Source organism: Schistocerca gregaria, chromosome 4, assembly GCF_023897955.1.
Source record: "Schistocerca gregaria isolate iqSchGreg1 chromosome 4, iqSchGreg1.2, whole genome shotgun sequence".
Classification (NCBI taxonomy): Eukaryota; Metazoa; Arthropoda; class Insecta; order Orthoptera; family Acrididae; genus Schistocerca; species Schistocerca gregaria.
This window is the reverse complement of record NC_064923.1, coordinates 575,648,918-575,673,174: the sequence shown is the minus strand read 5'-3', so window position 1 is coordinate 575,673,174 and position 24,257 is coordinate 575,648,918. Positions and strand designations below refer to the sequence as shown.

Genomic DNA, 24,257 nt, shown 5'->3' with positions numbered 1-24,257 from the left:
CTCGTTCGTTCTCTCTCTGACACAGTACTTCTTCTAGCATAATCAAAGATCTACAAAGCATATAAAACCAAAACATTCATATTCGTACAATACAAAATATAAAACAGTAGCAAAATGAATGAAGAAACTTTTGTGGTTGGCAGGAGAGCCAACATCGTGTTACTAGGAGGAGGCCGATAGGCACACGTTTTAGCTCACGCAGGCTGGCGTCAGGTCTTGAACAGGACAAGGAAATTAGAATTTAGAAAAACGGACGTAGCTGGTGGAATACTTAACTTTAATCCATTAATGATGAACGTCGCTCTTGACGGTACATAGTTCACAGTATCAATAGTAACTGATAATGGCGCCTTGCTAGGTCGTAGCAAATGACGTAGCTGAAGGCTATGCTAAACTATCTTCTCGGCAAATGAGAACGTAAATAGGCAGTGAACCATCGCTAGCAAAGTCGGCTGTACAACTGGGGCGAGTGCTAGGAAGTCTCTCTGGACCTGCCGTGTGGCGGCGCTCGGTCTGCAATCGCTGATAGTGGCGACACGCGGGTCCGACGTATACTACCGGACCACGGCCGATTTAAAGGCTACCACCTAGCAAGTGTGGTGTCTGGCGGTGACACCACATTCCTCCCCCGCAAATCGGCGTACGGTTGTGGCATAAAGCTTCTGCCCGCCGTGGGGAGGACCGCATGTTGACGTATGCGACGAGGTGGGGAGCATAACAACAGGCGAGGCTGTGCCACCCGCACCCTGCCATTCGGACCGCGGGGAGCTAGGAAACGCCTGGAAACCTGCTCCAGGGTGCACGCCAACATGCGGTGTATGCGCCCATTGAGAGACAGGAGTGGCCGATGGGTCGATCTCCATCGGGCCGGGGCACCCGACGGGCGAAGACGACTTATGGTCCGGAGCGGGCAAGAGTTCCATGTCGGAGGACAACTGGTCACTGGAAGCGATGGGCGGCGCGTGACCCAGGGAGGCGCCCGGCGGTTGCAGCGACGCGTCCACTGCGGGCGTCGCCGGCGGGAGAACAGGCGGCGGCGGCGGCGGCGCGTCGCCATGGGGCAATATGGAAGGCAGCGTCGGTAACACCTGGGGCTGAGGCGAGCCAGTAGATGGGTCCCCGGGGCGCTGACCGGATGGCACCGTCGCTGAAAGCAGACGGCGAGCGGCAGATCCCGTGCGACAACAGAGGCGCAGCTGATTGAGATGCCGACGCACCTCACCAGAGGCCCCCATAACCAGATAAATAGCGCGTCTGAGGCAGCAAAGAACGCACCCTTCGAGCCAACGCCGTGAACCTCGATAGTGGCGATAGTAGACAACGTCGCCTGGATCGAAAGCAGGTTTCTGCTGCTGCACAGGGACCTGATGTGGCGGATGTAGCAAAGGCATCAAGGTTCGGTGACGACGACCGTGGAGCAACTCAGCCGGCGAGCGACCATCTCGGGGCTGAGAGCGATACGAGGACAAAAAGAGCAATAACGCGTCCTCCCGAGAATGCGACTCTTTCAACTTCAACATCTCTGACTTATAAGTCCTGACCAATCGTTCAGCGGCACCCTTTGACTGTGGCGTAAACGGCGCGGACTACAGATGTTGAATACCATTGGCCTTGCAGAATGACTGAAATTCTGCGGACATGAATTGTGGACCATTGTCGGAAACAATAGTCTGTGGAAGACCTTCAATGCAAAAGATAGCAGATAACGCTTGGATGGTGGCAGATGACGTCGTGGAAGACATCCGGACAACAAAAAGAAAATTACTGAATGAATCTACCACAGCCAACCATCGAGCATTCCAGAATGGACCAGCAAAATCGATGTGTAAGCGTTGCCAAGGGGAAGTGGTTTTTGGCCATGCAAAGAATTTCCGCGGTGGTGTTGATTGTTGTTCGGCACACACCATACAAGAAGAGTACATATTCGTAATCGCGGCATCGATTCCCAACCAAGTACAGTGCTGACGAGCAAGTTGTTTCGTTCTCACTATACCCCAATGTCCTTGGTGGAGAAGCTGTAAGACGATGGATTGTAACGAACGTGGTACCACGACCCTGGACTGATAATTATCAGAACGCAACAGCAAAACACCACGTCGTACAAAAAGTCTCTCCTTGTGAGCAAAAAATCGGCGAACCAACGGGTCCCCGATCCGTGACTTTGACAAGGGCAATTGCGTAGCAACAAAACGCAGAACGGGAGCAAGGACAGGGTCGGCAGCTGTGGCTGTAGCTACACGACGAAAATCAATCGGAAAAAATTCGACCACGTCATCGGTTTCCGCATCAATGAACATGCAAGCAAGTTCGGAGGAATCGAATGCCCCATCCTCAGCAACAGGCAAGCGGAACAACGCATCGGAGTTTCCGTGCTTAGCAGTGGACCGATACAAGATATCGTAGCGGTACTGCGAGAGGAAAATAGACCAGCGAAAGAATTTCTGCGCTGTACGTGGAGGTACAGGCTTGGTCGGATGAAAAAGCGATGTCAAAGGTTTGTGATCTGTGATTATGGTAAAGTGACGACCATACAAGAAATCATGAAACTTTGTAACACCAAATACGAGAGCCAATGCTTCTTCCTCGATCTGTGAAGGATTTCTTTGAGCAGACGAGATCAATTTGGACGCAAAGGCAATAGGGCGATCGTGCGATCCATCTTTGTGCGCAAGCACTGCACCGATCCCGAAATCCGATGCATTCACCATCAACAAGAGGGGCTTCTGTGGATCGAATGGCGTAAAGCAAGTATTGAAAAGCAACGCCGATTTCAATCGACGAAAGGCGCGTTCGCAGTCCGTCGTCCAGACGAACGGAACACCCTTACGGCGTAAGCGATGAAGCGGAGCTGAAATGGAAGAGGCATGCGGCACATAGCGGTGATAGCAATTTATTTTTCCCAGCACACTCTGTAGTTGCTTCAAATTCTGCGGCGACGGCAAGTCTTGTATGGCACGAAGGTGCGTAGGACTTGGATGTATGCCTTGGGCATTGAGTACATGTCCCAAGTATGGCAAATCACGAGCAAAAAACACACATTTGTCCTTCCGCCAGCGAAGACCATTTTGTCGCAACACCCGAAATAATGTTCTGAGATTGGCCAAATGTTCTTCTTCCGTCTTTCCAGAGATCACAATATCGTCCAGATAATTTGCTGCAGTAGGGACCGACGCACAAACAGTGTGTAGATATTGCTGAAACAATGCAGGGGCGGATGCACACCCGAATGGCAGTCGTTGGAATTGATACAACCAAGATGCGTCTTAACCACCAAAACGCGATAGGATTCTTCGTCCACCGTTAGTTGCAAGTACGCATCTGCTAGGTCCAAATTCGAAAAATATTTACCCGGGCACGTTTGTCAAAAAGATCTTCCGGGCGGGGTAAAGGAAAAGTTGCAATCACTAGTTGTGGATTCACTGTTGCCTTGAAGTCCACACAAAGTCTCAACTTTCCGGAAGGTTTTGGCAAAATTACTAAGGGTGATGCCCAGAGAGACACGTTCAATTACACCTTGTGATTCCAAATCTGCAGAAGAAAAACGAAGGACGTAAAATGACACAAGTTTTGTTTGTCCTTTGTATGTTGCAAGAAGGCTGCACCGTCCTAACACAGGGATCTCTTGACCTGAATAGCTAGTTATCTAAACAGTTGCGGCACGCAACGGAGGTGTGCCCAGCAGTTTGTAAGTGTCTTGATTGATCAGTGAAACGGCAGCCCCGGTATCGAGCTGAAATGGAATCACTTTGCCGTTAATGTCCAAGACCACAAAACGTTTATTGTCCTGCTGACGACAAGAGCAATTGTCTCGTGCAACGTGAACTGACACTGGTACATAATCACTTGCGACTTGACGGGAGTTCCGGCGATGTCGACGCACACTATTTTTGGGACGAACACAGACACTGTTAGAGAGAGTGGCACTGGGCGGAGTGGAATGAACTACATGAATTTCCATGGGCGAAGTTTCGTGAGCCTGAGTATCTTTGGTTCGATTCCGATTCCGGCGCGAAGCAAAGGGCCTGGAACGGTTTTGAGCTTCCTATCTGAGCTTTTTCTGGCAAACACTCTGAACATGTCCTTTTTTATTACAATAAAAGCAAATAGCTTGGCGTGACGGGCAATTCTCACGCGAATGTTTAGTAGCACGCCACGGGCATGATTTGATCACTGCATTTGCTTGCCGGCGCGGCACACGTGGCTGAGAGCCTGGCGGCAGCGGCGCGGACGGGCGCGAGGACTGTTTACTGCTCTGTGCAGCTCGCCCGACGGACCGGTTAATCTGACACACTGCTGGCAAAGTTTCAAATGATTCCTGAGCAAAGTCAAGTGTGTCCTGCCGATCCAATATGTCCATTACTTGTTGAAGTGAGGGATTTACTAGTTTCAAAATCTGTTCCCTTATACGAACATCAGAAATGTTCTGTGCAATTGCATCACGTACCATAGCCTCAAGTAAGGGAGTCCACATTGACACTCAAAAGCACTATCCCTAGTAAGGCCTTGCAAGTTTGCAACCCACTCCCGATTAGTCTGACCTGCCGTACGTTTTGTACGAAAGAAGGTATACCTTTTCGCAACTACATTGACTGCATATAATGCAAACAAAATTTCTTCGTAGGACAGAGTTGCTACGTCTCGTCGGGGAAATAATTTGACTATCACACGGTACGTATGTACGCCGACCGAAGACAACAAAAACGGCTGCCGCTCGTTACCTTGAATTCTGTAGGCGGCGAGATTAAATCCAAATTGGCGTGACCACTCCGTCCAGCTTTCCAGTGAAGCATCAAAATGTCGAAAAGTGGGTGCAACCGCGTGTTGTGGCTGCGTTAGCGGTGGAGCGGCGGCTGCCGCATCGTTTTGCATTGCACGTTGACCCTGGACAAGCTGTCCAGTCTACTGATTCTGTAAGCGATAAAATTCGGACAGTACATCTGGAGATTGTGGCGAAGCCATTACACAAGTAAATCAGGGCAATATCGATAAGAATGCGGTTGTGCCTCGTCGCCAATTTTGTGATTGGCAGGAGAGCCAACACCGTGTTACTAGGAGGAGGCCGAAAGGCACGCCATTTAACTCACGCAGGCTGGCGTGAGGTCTGGAACAGGACAAGGAAATTAGAGTTTAGAAAAACTGACGTAGCTGATGGAATACTTAACTTTAATCCATTAATGATGAACGTCGCTCTTGGCGGTACATAGTTCACAATATCAATAGTAACTGATAATGGCGCCTTGCTAGGTCGTAGCAAATGACGTAGCTGAAGGCTATGCTAAACTATCTTCTCGGCAAATGAGAACGTAAGTAGGCAGTGAACCATCGCTAGCAAAGTCGGCTGTGCAACTGGGGCGAGTGCTAGGAAGTCTCTCTAGACCTGACGTGTGGCGGCACTCGGTCTGCAATCGCTGATAGTGGCGACACGCGGGTCCGACGTATACTACCGGACCGCGGCCGATTTAAAGGCTACCACATAGCAAGTGTGGTGTCTGGCGGTGACACCACAGAAACAATGCGACGTATTAACAAATAAAGAATAGTTGAATTAAATGATACAGTCTTTACAGACTGTGGTGCTGCACGACGACGCTGCACTCCCCAATTTGAAGAAGGTGTACAGCGTCGCAATGAAGATAACCCATCAACGAGTTCGCGAACAATTGCGCCTGCAATGGCTGTTAGTCACAGTACATTCTTGGACATCCTTATGAGCAACAATTACGTCCATACCACTTACAAAGGGTACACGCTATGGGTCCAGCAGACTTTCCACAACTTGTCGCCTGCTGCACGTGGTTCCTGCACCGTTGCATCGACGCGCCCCTGTTTCCATGTCGAGTTCTCTTCACAGATGAATATAGGTTGCTAAGCGATTGTGTTCTGAATGCTCGAAATAACCATGTCTGGGCGGACGAAAACCCTTATTTCCACGCATGTTCAGGAATTTCAAGACAGGTTTGGAATTAACGTGTGGGCAGATATTCTGAACGGTCATGTGATTGACCATACTTTCTTCCACCCAAGCTCAGGGGTCCCGCATACTTAGTCCTCCTACGACACGTACTGGACCCGTTCTTGGAAGCTGTGCCATTGAATGTCCGTCAGGAAATATGGTTTCAGCGTGATGGGGCACCACCTCACTTTTCACGGGCTGTCCGGAGACATCTCAACAGGCGGTATGGTGAAAGATGGATAGATCATGGTGGTCCAGCCGCGTGAGCGCCACTATCGCCGGATTTAACCCCTATGGTAGACTTCTTGTGAGGTCGTATGAAGAGCCTAATTTATGAGACACCTGTAGAGACAGAGGAAGATCTGCTGGCAGGAGTTCTGGCCGCTGCGCAAGACATTGAAGAGTGGGATGGAGGGAATGTACCAGAACATGCTTCAGAGGTACAGTGTGTGTAACAACGTTGGTGGTCGGCACATCGAGCCGCCGTTGTAATGCATCGGTACGTTGCGTCTGGTGCCGTAGATGCTGGGTTCTTACTGTTGTCGACTAACATAAACCATGAGGTGTAAGTTGTAATGCAAATGCGTAAGTAATAACGGAACGAGTCAGTATTCTTTTCAAATGGATTGCAACAATTGTACAGGGTCACGCCTTAGTACATTCCTCACGTGGGTGTGGAGAGAATCATCTCTATTGAAACCATCGTAGGACGGAAACGATACGTTTCCAGGAATGGGTTCCTATTCAAAATGCAATGTTCGAACTACCCCCTACATGACCTAGAAGGTTGTAATGGGAATTTCCGACCACCCTGTATGTTTGTGAGCTAGATTGTAATGCTACTTCCTTTCGTGGCTTAAGATTAGGTGATGTACAAATAGTCGCCTGAACCAAAGAACACATTATGGGTAAGTCATTACAATCAATTATAAGCGAACGTGGTTGATTAATACAGTACCAATGGAACTAGGTCTTCCTATCAATATATGAAGTTTATGGAGTTATGAATTATGAGTGGACAGAAATTAACCATCCTTACAATTTTACCTGACATAAATACACTGCCCATGCCAAAAGTTTGGAGATAAATTTTATTCCTGACGTATCAGCGACGTCAGTGCAGTAACTGCGGCAGCAGCTGGACCAGATACGCATTCGACCAGTCAGTTTTGAGCGGGCAGTGTTAACTAGTGGACGTGCGGTCGTAGTGTGTCAACGTTGTTGTGTCTAAAATCGCAATGGAACAATGAAATGTGCATCTCTAACTCAAGTGTGGGAGACATTCTCCAGAATTTACGAATTTGCAACATGCTGCATATGAAAACTAGGTCGTTACTTGTTTTATAATTGAAAAAAAATGGTTGTATCTCCGTCAAAAATTGCATTAGGAAGTAGCTTTTTTTATTTCTCTATGGTGACTACTTTCGGACATCTATGTCCATTTACAAACCATTCGTACTGTAAGTGTAACAATACAGGTGAAAGCCTATGTACAAAAACTGAACCTGCACTGACAATCAATGGGACGCTATAGCCGAGTCAGTAACAGTAAATAGACCACTGTCGGTGACTTGGCCATAGTGCCGCTTTCATCGTCACTGCAGGGTCAATCTACATGGGCTCTCGCCTGCATTGTTACACTTCCGATACGGGTGGTTTAAAAAGGGACACAGGTGTCTGAAACTAGTCACCATCAACAAAGAAAAAATGATACTTCTTAACCCAACTTATGGCGGAGCTACAGCCATGTATTCTCCAGAATGTTTCGAAGAAGGGAAAAATGTGTGCAAAGTTCGTCTCGAACACCTTGACACCCGTGCAAAAACAAGAATGAATCGATTCTCGCTGCGACTTGATTGAAACAAAAAGCGCGAGGACAATTCTTTTCAGCATAAAATGATCACAGTTGCCGAGATAGGACTAGAGCAATAAAAAACTAACACAGAACGACAAACTACACAATGGATTCTGATGATTCGCCAAGACAGAGAAGAAGGTGCGAAATTGATGCGAAAGTTGAACAGCATCTCAAACAAGGATTTTTATCATAGTTTCACATCGCTGTATACACATTCTTATTTTGCAAATCCAGTCTCGAATCTTTTTCAATTGACGGGGCGGCCTGTACACTTCTGTAAATGCTTCACCTTTGAGTGCACATAACATACTTTTTTCATGAATTTTATGGCCGGTATTTGAATAACAGCCAGGCTACCTCCGAAAGAAACCGGACAATAAACGTATAATGCCGTTTGTATCGACATAGCAAACAAGAAGTGTATTCAATTTAAAACTCAACACCATAAAACATTATAATTAATGTAGGGGTTCAAATTTTGTATATTTAGAATAACACTATGTTTAAGTTATACACACATCACAAAAAGTTTTGCATCACTCCGGTTGCCAGAACTCCTGAACATAGACGTTGACTTTGAATATTGTATCACAGGCACAATGCCTTTGACAGTTCAGAGATGTCACTAAAGCCGCCCAAAGATGTAAACAACCATGCATAAGCAGCGCCTATTAGATGGAGGAGGTACTACAACCGATCATTTCCAGTCATTCGACTACGAAAAAGGTACGCGGCTCGTGTTGTCTATAGTTCAACCATGCCTAGACGGTCAATAGCGCGGTTAGATAGCGTCCGCATTGTTACTTTGTGCCAGGAAGGGCTCTCAACAAGGGACCTGTCTAGGCGTCACTGAGTGAACCAAAGAGATGTTTTTCGGACATGGAGGAGATACAGAGAGACAGGAACTGTCGATGACATGCTTCGCTCAAGCCACCCAAGGGCTACTACTGCAGTGGATGACCGCTACCTACGGATTATGGCTCGGAGGAATCCTGAGAGCAATGCCTCCATGTTCAATATTGCTTTTCATGCAGCCACAGAACGTCGAGTTACGACTCAAACTGTGCGCAATAGGCTGCATGATGCGCAATTTCACTCCCGACGTCCATAGCGAGGCCCATCTTTGCAACCACGACACCGTGCAGAGCGGTACAGATGGGCCCAACAACATGCCGAATGGACTGCTCAGGATTGACATCACGTTCTCTTCAACGATGAGTGTCACATATGCCTTCAACCAGACAGTCGTCGGAGACGTGTTTGGAGGCAACCTGGTCAGGCTGAACGCCTTAGGCACACTGTCCAGCGAGTGCAGCAAGGTGGAGGTTCCCTGCTGTTTTCGGGTATCATTATGTGGGGCCGACGTAAGCCGCTGGTGGTCACGGAAGGCGCCGTACGGGCTGTACGATACGTGAATGCCATCCTCCGACCGATAGTGCAACCATATGGGCAGCATACAGGCGAGGCAGTCGTCTTAGTGGGCGACAGTTCGCGCCCCCACCGTGCACATCTTGTGAATGACTTCCTTCAGGATAACGATATCGCTCGCCTTTAGCGGCCAGGATATTCTCCAGACATGAACCCTATCGAACATGCCTGGGATCGAATGAAAAGGGCTGTTTATGGACGACGTCTCCCACGACCTACTCTGAGGGATCTACGTCGAATCGCCGTAGAGGAGTGGGACAATCTGGACCAACAGTGCCTTGATGGTATTGTGGATAGTATGCCACGACGAAGACAGGCATGAATCAATGCAAGAGGACGTACTACTTGATATTAGAGGTGCTCGTGTGTACAGCAGTCTGGACCATCACCTCTGAAGGTCTCGCTGTGTGGTGGTACAATATGCAATGTGTGGTTTTAATAAACAATAAAAAGCGCGTAAATGATTTTTATATTGATCTCCATTCTAGTTTTCTCTACAGGTTCCGGAACGCTCGGAAGTGAGCTGATGCAAAACATTTTTTTAATGTGTGTATTATCCAAATCGCAATAATGTGAACTGTTGAGAATATTAAAGCATATTTTTCTAATTTGATTGTGCTTGACATGAGTATTGATCCCCTTATGGTACAGGTCCAGGATCGTATTACAGGATCAGTGGTTCTAGGATATTTCTAACACGTCTTAATTCTCGGTGTATGGAGGAAGAAAGACCAAGGCTACTTACAAGTGTGTAAAGTTACGTAACTGACTTAACTAATGCGATATCAAGAGTGACCCTGTCACTTACAAATATATAAAGTTACATCACAATGAATATCCTACAACTAGAGCATATACTATGGATTTCTCTGAGATTTTCTAGGTTATTCAGACTATGTTCTCGTCCCCAAGCTAATCAAAATTCACTATTAGATCTAAACATTATTAATAAAAAAACACAAAATAATACATCATTGTTCAAGGGAAACTAATCTCTGTTCAAAGAATAAATGCAATTCTGCACTATGCAAATGTATCTTAAGTCAGAACCCATTTAAATCAAGATTAAACAATGACATAATTGTCCAATGCACATATAAAACAAAATAAAAGTCCCTCTAAACTAATACTAGCAATCAACTGCCTACTTCTGCCCTGTTTGTTGGAACGTGATCTGTGAAATGACTGACATCACCGCAGCACGAAAGTCTAGAAGAAACTACTCCTGAACACTAGGTGAAAAACCTCAGTGGATGTAAAAGATACGTTAATAGTGATCACGGCAATTTACTTTTACAGCCCTATAACGCTGGAGCGAATTGCAATACGGCCGTAAATATAACGTGGTGGCGAAACGGAGTGACGATTCGCGAAGAAATCTGCGCCGTCGGCAAGGCTTCAGTCCTTCAGACTATTCTGAACGATAAAATACAAGACCATGGACAGCAGACTGCGGCTCACAAAATACTAAATCTGAATACTGGCTTGTAACTTCTCTGCACACATCAGACGAGAGATATGAAATCCCAGGCATAAAGGCGAAATTCAGAAACGTCTCAATATGACAGTATAATACGAGAAGTGCTCTCAAGACCACGGTATGCTGCATAATGAACGACCATTCCCATCCAGATGGCGAAGCTCAGAATCGTCTAAGTTTGCAACAGGTACAGCCGCCTAACTACGTGCTAAATTATAAGCTCGCCTGAGAGCAAAAGATATTAAGTCTCTCCGTCGTCGAAAAGAGCTGACACGGAAGACGTCTGTTCCTCATGGGCGTCCACATCGAAGACCATTTCTCAAAACTACTGGCTCTGCAGCAAACCTCTTATTTCCTGCCTCCTAAGCGTGCACAGTGAATCATACTCATAGAATTCCCTGACTAATCTCCCTCTCTGCTCACTCTTCCAACCGCTGACCAACCAGCGACTTTAGACTGGTTTTTGACTTCGAAACTTGTAGAATTCATCTCCACTTTGTCGTCTAAAGAAAATTCCACCAACTGGCGGGCACTCATCGAAAAATTCGCGATAAGCTGCCTGGAGTATGTGACCACTGCCTGACGGCTGCTGGCGCCACCAAGTCGCTTAGGACATTCCAGACTTCCTCTGTATCAACAAGATTTCCAGACATGACTGCAAGGAGCCGACCGAGTTCAGGAATACATTGTCTCTGCGCTCTCGTGTTGCAATCTGTGAGGTCGACAATCAGTCTAACTTGAAAGGACCTTGAATTGCCCAGCGTGTCCTTGAGGGACCTCCCACAGTAAACTGGACTGGGAGACCACTTTTGAAAGCTGGGACACCGCATCCCCACATTGCTCGGCAGTTCTGGGCTGGACAGCTCTGCCTGCACACACACGATGAGACCTATATCCCATTTCTGAATCTTTGGGCACACATTCTTTGATAACAGAAACCAATCACCTATCATGCAATGAGCATTAAGAATTAGTGGTAAAGTGCACTCTGTGATGTCAGTCACATTCAAAAGTTCTCATAACAATAGAGAATCTAACAGATATTTTCTAATTTCAGATTAATTACACAACGAGTGTAGAAACTGAATCATTGTAAGGTGCCAAACATTGCCACCTTACAAGTAAAGTTGATTGTACATTTACCATCTAGCAACTATACTGTTGTAATTAATAATTAGACTTGTCCGTGTCCTGCTGCAGTACCGTTGTAAGCTTGTACTCTGCCCTGTGGTGATGATGAGCTGCCGATCGCACATTGGTGCTGGTATGTCAGTCCCCCTTGTTCCACCACCCACCCCATTGGTTGATTCACAATCCTGTTGGAAAATGGCATAGTCTTTATTATCAGCTTAATCATCTACAGCGCTCCAAGGGAACCACTTTGCTGTTTTAGGGCTGGGCGGGGGGGGGGGGGGGGGGCGGTGTAGGCTAACATTTTGTCTGTTGCTTACGTGAACACAGTCGGGACTGTTTGATGTCTTTGTCGACAGGTGGATATGGTGCTGTCCAACATAGTGCTCACCAACTCGGATGAGCACTTCTCACGAGCCTCCGAGTTCATTCCTGAGCGATGGCTCAAGGACGATCACTCTGCCCAGACAGCGCACCCCTTTGTCTTCATGCCTTTCGGCTTCGGCCCCAGGATGTGCATCGGCCGCAGATTCGCTGAGCTCGAGATCTACATCTTGCTGGCCAGGGTGAGTAGTCTGCACTCTCACACTAGCGGGGGCGGGGGGCGGGGGCGGGGGGCGTGAGGGGGGGGGGTGAGGGGGGAGTAAAGGGAGGGAAGGACGCACATCTGTTCTCAACTGGTGGGGCAGGTCCCATCTCCTTCACTCGGGCAACCTCCTCCACCAACAACACAGCTATTTTTAGTTATTTTATTTGTTTACACGTCAACTTCCGTAGGACAAAATTGAGGAGCAAATCTCCAAGGTCATGCTACGTATCAGTACATGAAATTACCACATAAAAGTAATAACTGATAAAATAAAATGTTTATGAACCCAACAAAATTCAAGCCTTAAGTTTATGTAAACGCAATCAACATTATAACATAATAATCAGCTTAATTTTGCAAGAAACTCTTCATTTTCAATTTGAAAGCGCGTGGACTACTGCTAAGATTCTTTAATTAGTTTGGTAGCTTATTGAAAATGGATGTAGCAGTATACTGCACACCTATCTGCTGGAAGAGTTAAGGAAGTCAGATACGAATGGAGGTTGGATTTATGCCGAGTATTAACTAAGTGAAAGCTTCTTATTCTTGGGAATAAGCTGATATTGTTAACAAGAAACGACAATAAAGAATATACATATTTAGAGGCCAATGTCAAAATATCCAGACTAGTGAACAGGGGTCGAGAAGAGGTTCGCGAACTCACACCACTTGGTCCCCGAACCGCCAGTTTCTGAGTCAAAAACATCCGTTTAGAATGGGAAGCGTTACCCCAAAACATAATACCATGCGACATAAGCGAATGAAAATAAGCAGAGTACACTAACTTTCGTGACTACCGATCATCTACTTCAGATACCGTTCGAATAGTCAAAATAGCATTATTAAGCCTTGGCTCAAGTTCCTGAACTTGGACTTTCCACGGCATTCTAATATCTATATGAACACCTAGAAATCTGAACTGTTCAGTTTCACTAATCATATGCCCATTCTGTGAAATTGAAATGTCGGGTTTAGTTGAATTGTGTGTTACAAACTTCAAAAACGGAGTCTTACTGTTATTTAGCGTTCCTTTATTTTCTACAAGCCATGAACTTAGGTCATGAATGCACTAATTGAAATCGAGTCAACATCCGTTACTACCCAGCTAGTGCCATCAGCAAACAGAAATATTTTAGAGTTACCCGTAATACTAGAGGACATATCACTACCAGCCATCCTCTTGACATCTGCAAACGCCGAGAACCTTCATGGTATTCTGGCCTTTTGTCCAACCTCCATTGGTATGCACTTGGAATCGATTACATCCATTCTAGCTTTCCCATATAACCATAAACAACACCCATTACCGCATTTTACAACAAACTGCAACTGCAGGCATGCTCCAAGTGTGTGTTCTGTTACCACTTCTTGGTCTTGTCTGATATTTCTAAGACTTCCCCTCTTCCGTATGCTGACGACACTGCCTTCTTAACTGTTCACCCAAGCTTCTAATCGTCCCAACAATTCCTTCGTCACTACTTCGACAATTTCAGCTTACATTGCAACCAGTGGTATCCCACTGTCAGTCCTGCAACTCTGCTGTGGTGGTTCAGTTGCGCATCCAAGGGATCTCAGTGATGCACACGGTGAACCCCCATTAACTGCACTACTACAGTTTCACAGCAGTGTGAAAGCCAGTAATAAGCAGTCTACAATAAACGTACAACATATAACACATAGATATGGAATAACCTTCAAGAGAGACACTTGTACTTTCATCAGAATCTAATGTGGTTGCCGTTTCTGCGGGAACTGCTCATCATAGCGTCGTTGTGCCACGCTTCCATCTGTTCAGTGATCCCATAAGCGAGATGCATACCGGCCAATTCTTCAACTGTAAACCTATCCGTACTGCCGTATATCGCTGTAAACACTCAACTAGCACGGCCGGAAAAACAATTCCGAGACACAACCGAGCAGCACTGAATTTAAACTTGAGGATGAAGAATTTAGTGGGGATTGCTGTTGTCAACATTAATACTGCTGTGCAATTTTCTGTGCAATATACATACAAAGATAAATGAGGTAAGGCATCAAACGAAATGTAGTTACCCTGCAATGAGCCACTGGTGACCATAGGTTCCTCGTACCAAATTGCTCTGGAAATATTGGTGAACAATCTTCGAAATTTTGTCAGTAGATATGGATTTTGATTAATAGGTCTGCCACATCCAGTGGTGGTTATCAGCATGGCGTCTGTGTTGATTTAGAGTAAAGGATACTCCCGTTTTGTCGTGTATGTCCGCTGTTCCTGCCCATCTAGTTGCCCTAATATCTACTCCAAATGTTCGTTCTGGAGTAGCAGCTGATTGTTCACAATGGCAGAGCGTTTTGTTTGGTATGGGGACGAACCTTACAATACTGTAGGGACTTCTATTTATTCATAAATTCGTAGTTTGGTTTGTTGGTTGGAAGATTTACTGTTGAGGATTGGGTTTCATGTGCGTAAGGTTTACAGGTTACTGTTTCTGTTCCCTTGGATATGTTCCATGTAGGTCACTCGGCTGTCTATTACAGCACTAAAGCACTTGTTAGAATGGTTTCTTCAGTCTTCGAATTATTCTCAATTTGTATATTCCTCATTGCTTGAACTGTTCGTCTGATAAACAGAATCAAGATTCTATTTTCTACAAGGAAAAGAACATACATCGATGCATATAGTTTTTTGTGTTTTTCCAATTGTCTTTTCCATTTTAATTTTTCCTCTATTTGTTCCTATTTTTTTCTTTCTGGTGTGAGGATACCTCTTGCCCTCTTGGGCCGCTGGAGCATTATCCCGTCTGTCCCAGCCTAGTTACGTCCCTACATGTATGTCCCTGCATTGTTTCTTAATGAAGATGGAGAAAAAGGTACATCTTGAAGCCATCATCAAGAAAGAGAGCAACATTGATGCCACATACGGCTATGTACAAAATTAAAGTTTTATCCAACACTTCTGAACGACTGCAGCAACCTAAGTATTGCTTACAAATGTACTTCATATTTCTGACATATCTGTGACTGCTTTAGGTTAGAAATATTTCATTAATTATGTACCATCTTATTACTCAACGTTATCACGTTCAATAGTTACAAAATAATTTGAAAGACTACATTAACGTGTAGGATAGGTGCGTTAGAAGCCTGCCTCTAGCGTTTAAGTTCGCTTGAATTGCTCGGTGCTCGTATTACTGCGAAAGACCCACAGATGTCAGTACAGTCACTTTGGAAGTAAGGCCCTTATAAAATACCACCAACACAGCGGGTGCTGCCGTTTTGGACCCAAGTGACTATAGCAGTGCTATGGACAGAACTGCCAAATTCTCATTTATAAGACGTGACCAGCACTATACGTGGATGTGATAATCTAGTGTGTGAAGTAAACGATGAACTACAGTTTTCCTACTGTTTCCTGTATTCTTCTGCAAAAACAAAGAGAATAAAAAGACGACTTTCATAAGCCAGTTACTGACATATTTTCCTCACAATATGGGTTAAACTTCCTTGCACTTAATTTTGTGACAAGAATATATATGTTCAAGATGTAGTAGCGTTATATACATTACTGGCCATTAAAATTGCTACACCACGAAGATGACGTGCTACAGACGCGAAATTTAACCGACAGGAAGAAGATGCTGTGATATGCAAATGATTAGGTTTTCAGTGCATTCACACAAGGTTGGCGCCGGTGGCGACACCTACAGCGTGCTGACATGAGAAAAGTTTCCAACCGATTTATCATACACAAACAGCAGTTCACCGGCGTTGCCTGGTGATAAGTTGTGATGCCTCGTGTAAGGAGGAGAAATGCGTACCATCACGTTTCCGACTTTGATAAAGATCGGATTGTAGCCTATCGCAATTGTGGTTTATCGTATCGCGACATTGCTCCTCGCGTTCGTCGGGATACAATGACTGTTAGCAGAATATGGAATCGGTGGGTACAGGAAGGTAATACGGAACGCCGTGCTGGATCCCAACGGCCTCGTATCACTCACTAGCAGTCGAGATGACAGGCATCTTATCCGCATGGCTGTAACGGATCGTGCAGCCACGTCTCGATCCCTGAGTCAACAGATGGGGACGTTTGCAAGACAACAACCATCTTCACGAACAGTTCGACGACGTTTGCAGCAGCATGGACTATCAGCTCGGAGATCATGGCTGCTGTTACCCTTGACTCTGCATCACAGACAGGAGCGCCTGCGATGGTGTACTCGTCTAGGTCACCTCTTGTTCGCATTGACGGCATTTTGAACAGTGCACGTTACATTTCAGATATGTTACAACCCGTGGCTCTACCCTTCATTCGATCCCTGCGAAACCCTACATTTCAGCAGGATAATTCACGACCGCATGTTGCAGTTCCTGTACCGGCCTTTCTGGATACAGAAAATGTTCTACTGCTGCCCTGGCATGTGCATTTCTTCATGGTGTAGCAATTTTAATGGCCAGTAGTGTATGATGCTCATTCAGTTTGTTTGAAGGAGATATTTGGAAACTGCAGACCACACTGAAACACAAATCCATTTTTCTGTTTACATATTAACGTCTTTAACGTTTCTAATTGTTTAGCAGATTATAGCTCTTTTTATATTTACTTAATATAAATAGCCAAAGAATAAAAGAAATAAATGGTATACCTCGTGTAGGTTGCAGTAGGTACTGGGAGATGAAGCAGCTTGCACAGGATAGCGTAGCATGGAGAGCTGCATCAAACCAGTCTCAGGACTGAAGACAACAACAACAACAACCTCGTGCCTGCCTCTTAAAATAATCTTACCGCATTTCTCATACTTTTACTATCACATTTTGCAGTGGCGTCCATCTCTTCCTGGCGGCTACATTTTCTCAATGGAATATACGGTTTTTTCTCAAAAACATAAGCATAATAACGCCCGTGTCTGTGTGAAAAGACGAAATACTGAGAGTCAGTTTCTTGGCTGCTCTACGAATACATACATCTCCCTCCAGTACTTTAAATGACAACTTCGATTTCTAAATTTGTTTTTCATTGAGACGGGAACCTTTTTCTGTCATCTGAATAACGTTTAACTCTGCTTCCGATTTACATTCTAAGCTGCTGTCGCTCTTGTAATTTTGATTTAGTCTAACCTACGAACTTTTCCTCATTGAGACTGTTCACCTGCTGAAAGTGGTATACAGAACACATTACGTAACATGCATTTCTGCTTACCTTGTTTCTTGTTTAACATTTCTGCCTGCTAGTTAATGCAGAAAGTAGATTATTCACAAATTGTTCTTCCTCAGCTGAAACCTTATCCAGGTCGCTTATGTCTAAATTTTTACTTAGAGGTATTCACTCAAGGTTTTGCATTCTACATATTCTAATACATTGCCGACGTATGGACCAGACGCACAGTTACAATTTTAAATATCTTACAATAGTTTCAACATTTGTTACAATTCAATTCTATTACAATATTGCTTGACATTTGACATAAACATTAATATTCACATTGAAACTTGTTTACAGTTTTCTTAACACAATGACATGAAACAAAAGAGAAATGAAATCATAACATGAATTACACTAGTTTATCGAAAAATCAGACGAAAAGAAAATTACTTATATGTACAATAGTACAGCGTCGTTGTTGTTACACAGTCCCAAGAATAATTTGAGGTTGAGAAATTTTCTGGAGGGTAATAAATTCGGGAACATTGTAAGAAATACTTCGATAATTTACTGACAAATTTTTTGCAGTCGAACTGTCTTTACTCGTTTTTCCCTGCATTCATATCGACTGACGAGTGTACATGAGAATACCTCAAACTATCGCCTAGCCTAAGAAACCCCCAATTGCATTCCACAAGCACTCTACTATCCGAGCAACTGTTTCCTTTTTGTAGTGCACTACTGACCTGTCAAGGGTAGTCCTACAAATCCCCGCCTGACAACGCAGATCCAGAAATCTGCAGCTAAGACCGTCACAGAGACGACGAAGCCTTTGGCTGAGAACATTCGGCTCCGAACCAAAGGACTCCGATGAACTACGGGAACGATGTGGCAAATTTCGAGCACTGATTGCACCCTGCATGCGATACCAGCAATCTTCACCAACTCCACCAGCCACCTGTAAGAACTGAGAATGACATCAGAACCTATGCGACAGGCGTCGTTGGTGCCGAAGTGAGCCACCATTTGCAAACGACTGCACCCTGTACACTCGACAGCTGCAGGCAAGGTCGCCTCCACATCTCGGATGAGGCAACATATCGAGTGCACACTGGTTTTCTTTCCAGCCCTGAACGCTATCTTCCTAAGGGGCTCCATAATGCGCCTAACATTAAAGCTCCTGTAAATAGCAAATCCCTACCAACGTGTTCCTGCTCAGAAGCTGCTGAAGGAACGGCCACCTGTTCATTCACAGGGAGAATAGAAGATGCTATATGACCAGCCTCTACATTGACCCTGAAAAGAAGCCCATTTGGGTTGACAAAGTTTGGTGATAGACCCTGCAACTTACAAATCGAGCAGCACACTTTGGAATCGCTTCAACGTTTTCCCTTAATCTAGCCTGATGGATCGCAGTAATGTTCTACGCATGGTCTGCTTTTTAGATGAGCTACACTTTCCTAAAATTTTCCCAATAAACAAAAGTCTACCATTCGCTTTCCCTACTACCGTATTTACATGCACATTTCATTCAATATCAGCTTGCCAAGTTACACTTAGATATTTAATAGTGTTTGTGTCAAGCAGTACACTACTAATATTAAATTCGAACACTACAGGATCGTTTATTTCTTATTATCTGCATTATCTTACATTTTGCTACATTTAGAGTAAGCTACCATTCAGCATACCAAATAGAAATTCCGTCAGAGCTATCCTTTATTTTTCTACAGTCACTCAACGACGATATTTACCCATATAGTACAGATTCATCAGAAAACAGTCTTAGAGTGCTGTGTACAGAGAACAAGAGTGATCCTATCACACTTCAATGGAGCATTCTTGATCATACCATTGTCTCTTAATGGATACTTGCCATTGAGGAAAATTTATTGGGTACTGCTGTTTGTTTCAGTATTACTAATTGTTTCCCTGCTACATGTACAATATGTGCCAGATTTCTTAAATTAATTATCCACAAATGCTAAACACGCAAACTTCAGTTGGTTGTTTTTCCACCCAGTTGTATTCTACATTTGGTGGTTGATTCTGCTCATTTCTCCTTGTATTTTCTGACCAATTTTTCCAGATATGTAGTTAAACAAGACTGGCTTACATAAATGCTGGGTGTGTAACAATGCACCAATGAAACGTTTAACACCTGATGTTATTAGGTCCTTAGAATTTACAAAGATTGGAGAGCCCGGGTGATCACAGAGACTGTGACAGATTGTTTGCTCGCCTGTGTTTCCAGGTTGTGCGCCGCTTTCAGCTGCAGTTTGACGGTGAGATGCGATGGAGGACCACGGTGCTGCATGCACCAGTGACACCGCTCACCCTCAAGGTCACCGAGAGGGAGCAGGAGGTGTGACATCGCACCCCTAGCTACTGCTGTGATGTCACAACGAAAAGCAGCTACTGTGCAGCTGGAGTAATATTGGAATCTTACAGAACCCAGTAGTGATTGGCATTGGTGCTTTGCAACAGTATTCATTTTTTCATTTTCCATTTTTACCAGTTTTTCATAACTTTATGTGAGTCCCAAAGTCAGGAAATGAAACACATTTATTTCATTTTATTGTATATTACAATATCTTAACCTTATTTTTTAGTCAGTATGATGGTATACACATTCATGTTTCTTATTTTTAGAAATAAAGTAATTAAAACTAATAACAAAAGTGATATTGAATTTCATGCTACGACAATATTTATCGAAAGATAATCAGAATGTTATCTTATTACAGGTAAAAGAGTTTAGGAACAGTTATACGGTAATTATAACTGAGTAAACGAATAATAGACACTATCGAAATAGTGATGACTACCATCAATAAACGCCGCAAAAAGCTGCTTCAGGGAATTTTTTTGACCGAACGTACATACTTAGTATATATATATATATATATATATATATATATATATATATATATATATATATATATATATATATGTGTGTGTGTGTGTGTGTGTGTGTGTGTGTGTGTGTGTGTGTGTGTGTGTGTGTGTGTGTGTCAGTATTTGAAAACAGTCGGTCAAGAACTTTCAAGATTTTTGCTAAAAACTTCTCCCTTATATATATTAAAAATGTGTAGCTCTGTCTGTCTAATAATGTTTCCCCTTTAATTATTGAATATATGTTCATATATACATAGCTTATGTCCACTCAAATAGTTATTAGAGTGTTGTGCAAACATTTGAAGTAAATTATTCAAGAATCTTTCCAGATTTTTCGTTTTTATATATAGTGTAGATATATACCAGGTGTACACCTGAGCTGACGAAAAGCGCGGCTGATGTAAATAAATGATCCAAACAAACTTCCTGTTGGCTTCTGCCTCTAGTTCTTGAGCCGACGTTGGTCTAATGATTTTTCTAACGTTTCGCCAACATGAGTCGCTTCCACTGTCAAACCTTCACCCTCCATTGCTGGTGGTGTACTGGAGCCCAACTCGCGGCCGTAGACTATATGCACCTGGCGCGCCGACGTCCAAGGGCTTATCTGCGGTCATTTCCGGTGCAGTTCTCCTCTTGCTCCTCGTTGCAGCAAGGGAATACAGGATCCTTTTATCTTGAGACGTTCTTCTTTCCTGTTGAAGCTACTCTCGTGTTTGTGTATTTCTACAGCTTCTCTGAACAAGCGAGTGTGATTCGTCTTCTCTACAGCAAGAACTCCCGTGTCAGGGAGTTTTACGATGTGGTCGGCTTCGCACAGCGCGTGCTCTGCCACCGCCGATTCCTCCACCTGCCCCATCCCGCACTGTCACTTATGTTCCGTGATCCTGGTGTTCACTGATCGTGCAGTCATTCCAACATATACTTTCCGCATGTGCGTTGCATACGGTGTAGTCCCGACATTGCAAGTGGTTCTCTTTTCTCCTTTGTCGATCTGAGACACTCTTTGATCTTCCTTGTCGGTTTTACGCGTAATTTAAAACCTATTCTGTCCATCATTCTGGGAATGTATGGCAGAAACGCCGTGCCCGACATTTCAATTTCCGATGTTTCTGTAAGTATATGTGAATTTCTCTGGCTAAGTGATATGTGGGTGCACTTCTGAAATAGAAAACGGGGCGTATCGGAATGCCCTCCTTGTGGATCTTTACTTGGCTGTTATGTGAAAGACAAATTCTTTGGAATGTTATATTTAAAATACACTCCTGGAAATTGAAATAAGAACACCGTGAATTCATTGTCCCAGGAAGGGGAAACTTTATTGACACATTCCTGGGGTCAGATACATCACATGATCACACTGACAGAACCACAGGCACATAGACACAGGCAACAGAGCATGCACAATGTCGGCACTAGTACAGTGTATATCCACCTTTCGCAGCAATGCAGGCCGCTATTCTCCCATGGAGACGATAGTAGAGATGCTGGAAGTAGTTCTGTGGAACGGCTTGCCATGCCATTTCCACCTGGCGCCTCAGTTGGACCAGCGTTCGTGCTGGACGTGCAGACCGCGTGAGACGACGCTTCATCCAGTCCCAAACATGCTCAATGGGGGACAGATCCGCAGATCTTGCTGGCCAGGGTAGTTGACTTACACCTTCTAGAGCACGTTGGGTGGCACGGGATACATGCGGACGTGCATTGTCCTGTTGGAACAGCAAGTTCCCTTGCCGGTCTAGGAATCGTAGAACAATGGGTTCGATGACGGTTTGGATGTACCGTGCACTATTCAGTGTCCCCTCGACGATCACCAGAGGTATACGGCCAGTGTAGGAGATCGCTCTCCACACCATGATGCCGGGTGTTGGCCCTGTTTGCCTCGGTCGTATGTAGTCCTGATTGTGGCGCTCACCTGCACGGCGCCAAACACGCATACGACCATCATTGGCACCAAGGCAGAAGCGACTCTCATCGCTGAAGACGACACGTCTCCATTCGTCCCTCCATTCACGCCTGTCGCGACACCCACGATGTTGGGGCGTGAGCGGAAGACGGACTAACGGTGTGCGGGACCGTAGGCCAGCTTCATGGAGACGGTTGCGAATGGTCCTCGCCGATACCCCAGGAGCAACAGTGTCCCTAATTTGCTGGGAAGTGGCGGTGCGGTCCCCTACGGCACTGCGTAGGATCCTACGGTCTTGGCGTGCATCCGTGCGTCGCTGCGTCCGGTCCCAGGTCGACGGGCACGTGCACCTTCCGCCAACCACTGGCGACAACATCGATGTACTGTGGATACCTCACGCCCCATGTGTTGAGCAATTCGGCGGTACGTCCACCCGGCCTCCCGCATGCCCACTATAAGCCCTCGCTCAAAGTCCGTCAACTGCACATACGGTTCACCTCCACGCTCTCGCGGCATCCTACCAGTGTTAAAGACTGCGATGGAGCTCCGTATGCCACGGCAAACTGGCTGACACTGACGGTTGCAGTGCACAAATGCTGCGCAGCTAGCGCCATTCGACGGCCAACACCGCGGTTCCTGGTGTGTCCGCTGTGCCGTGCGTGTGATCATTGCTTGTACAGCCCTCTCGCAGTGTCCGGAGCAAGTATGGTGGGTCTGACACACCGGTGTCAATGTGTTCTTTTTTCTATTTCCAGGAGTGTAGTTTGATGTAACTTTGCTGTGGTGTTCCGGAATTTATTGTAGCACTTCCTTGGGAAAGCCTGGCAGGGGAACGAGATAATCACCTTGAGGTTGAAGCTGTTTTATCTGCGTTTCCGTTAACAATACATACGTTTTTTGGATGTTGTGCGCCTATACCAAATCCCAATTTTGTTTTTTATCCCAAACATCTTTCGTTGCAGTTGCAGCATCATCAGTGCGTTTTTTTTAATTTATTGATGCTAGACATAAAGATTGTTCTTTACTGCTTATATACATGTAAATATTAGTTTTGAAATCGTAATTACAGATTTTAAGTGCACATAAAATTATGTATTCATACCTTTTCACCACATGGCGTGGTTTTACTGTTGTATTATGTGGTTACAGTGTCTGTTTTCTTATACAGTTTGTCATCTGCAACCATACAGAACTTAATGTAGACAAAATATTACGATTTAAAAACTGTTATTATTATGCTTGAAATTAATTAATTTTATGTGAAAGGTTTTCTGTGTTTTTGTGTGTGTGTGTGTGTGTGTGTGTGTGTGTGTGTCTATTTACATTATGTTTCGCTTCTATTTTCTTTTCTCCTCATATTCTTCACTGTGGAGTTCTGTGTATTGAGCTGTCACTGTCACTATTTCACTGTATACCAGCTGTAAAAACAAGATGGCGGACAGTGGAACAGTTGAAGGTGTGAAAACAAGATGACAGTCAGTGGAACAGTTGAAGGTGTTACTAGCAGTTCTTTTGAATCTTTCGGAGGTGTATGTGCCATTTGTGTGTGTGTGTGTGTGTGTGTGTGTGTGTGTGTGTGTGTGTGTGTGTGTGTGTGTGCGTGAAAGAAAGAAAGGGAGTGAGTTTGAGGATTCTTCGTTTCAGTTTTGTCTGTGTGTATGTATGTGTGTGTGGGGGGTGGGTGGGAGGTGGGGGTTCTATAGGTTTTTTGTTATCTAATAATTCTCTGAGGGCAGAGAACAGAGTTCGATTGCAGAGAGCTGTGTATTCATTTATTATTTGTTTTCCTTCAGCTATGGCTTTTTGTATGTGATAGTTTTCATCAGTTATTGGTTTTAGTGGCGGGCTGATACTTCATTTGAGAATTCTGAAGTCAGTATTGATATCTGTTGGGC

General features: G+C 44.8%; 1 protein-coding gene across 6 annotated transcripts in view; it reads left to right on the top strand.

The window, feature by feature from the left end:
- The window catches only part of LOC126267421 (probable cytochrome P450 301a1, mitochondrial), a 114,134-nt gene extending 93,892 nt beyond the window's left edge, over positions 1 to 20,242 (top strand). For 4 of the 6 annotated variants that reach the window (XM_049972669.1, XM_049972674.1, XM_049972670.1 and 1 more), the window contains 2 exons: positions 12,210 to 12,416; positions 19,816 to 20,242. In XM_049972669.1, the coding sequence (XP_049828626.1) occupies positions 12,210 to 12,416; positions 19,816 to 19,932 (324 nt within the window). In that variant the 3' untranslated portion in view covers positions 19,933 to 20,242. The remainder of the gene's footprint in view (positions 1 to 12,209; positions 12,417 to 19,815) is intronic. The other 2 variants (XM_049972673.1, XM_049972672.1) reach the window with 1 other exon arrangement.
- Positions 20,243 to 24,257: the final 4,015 nt, after the last annotated feature.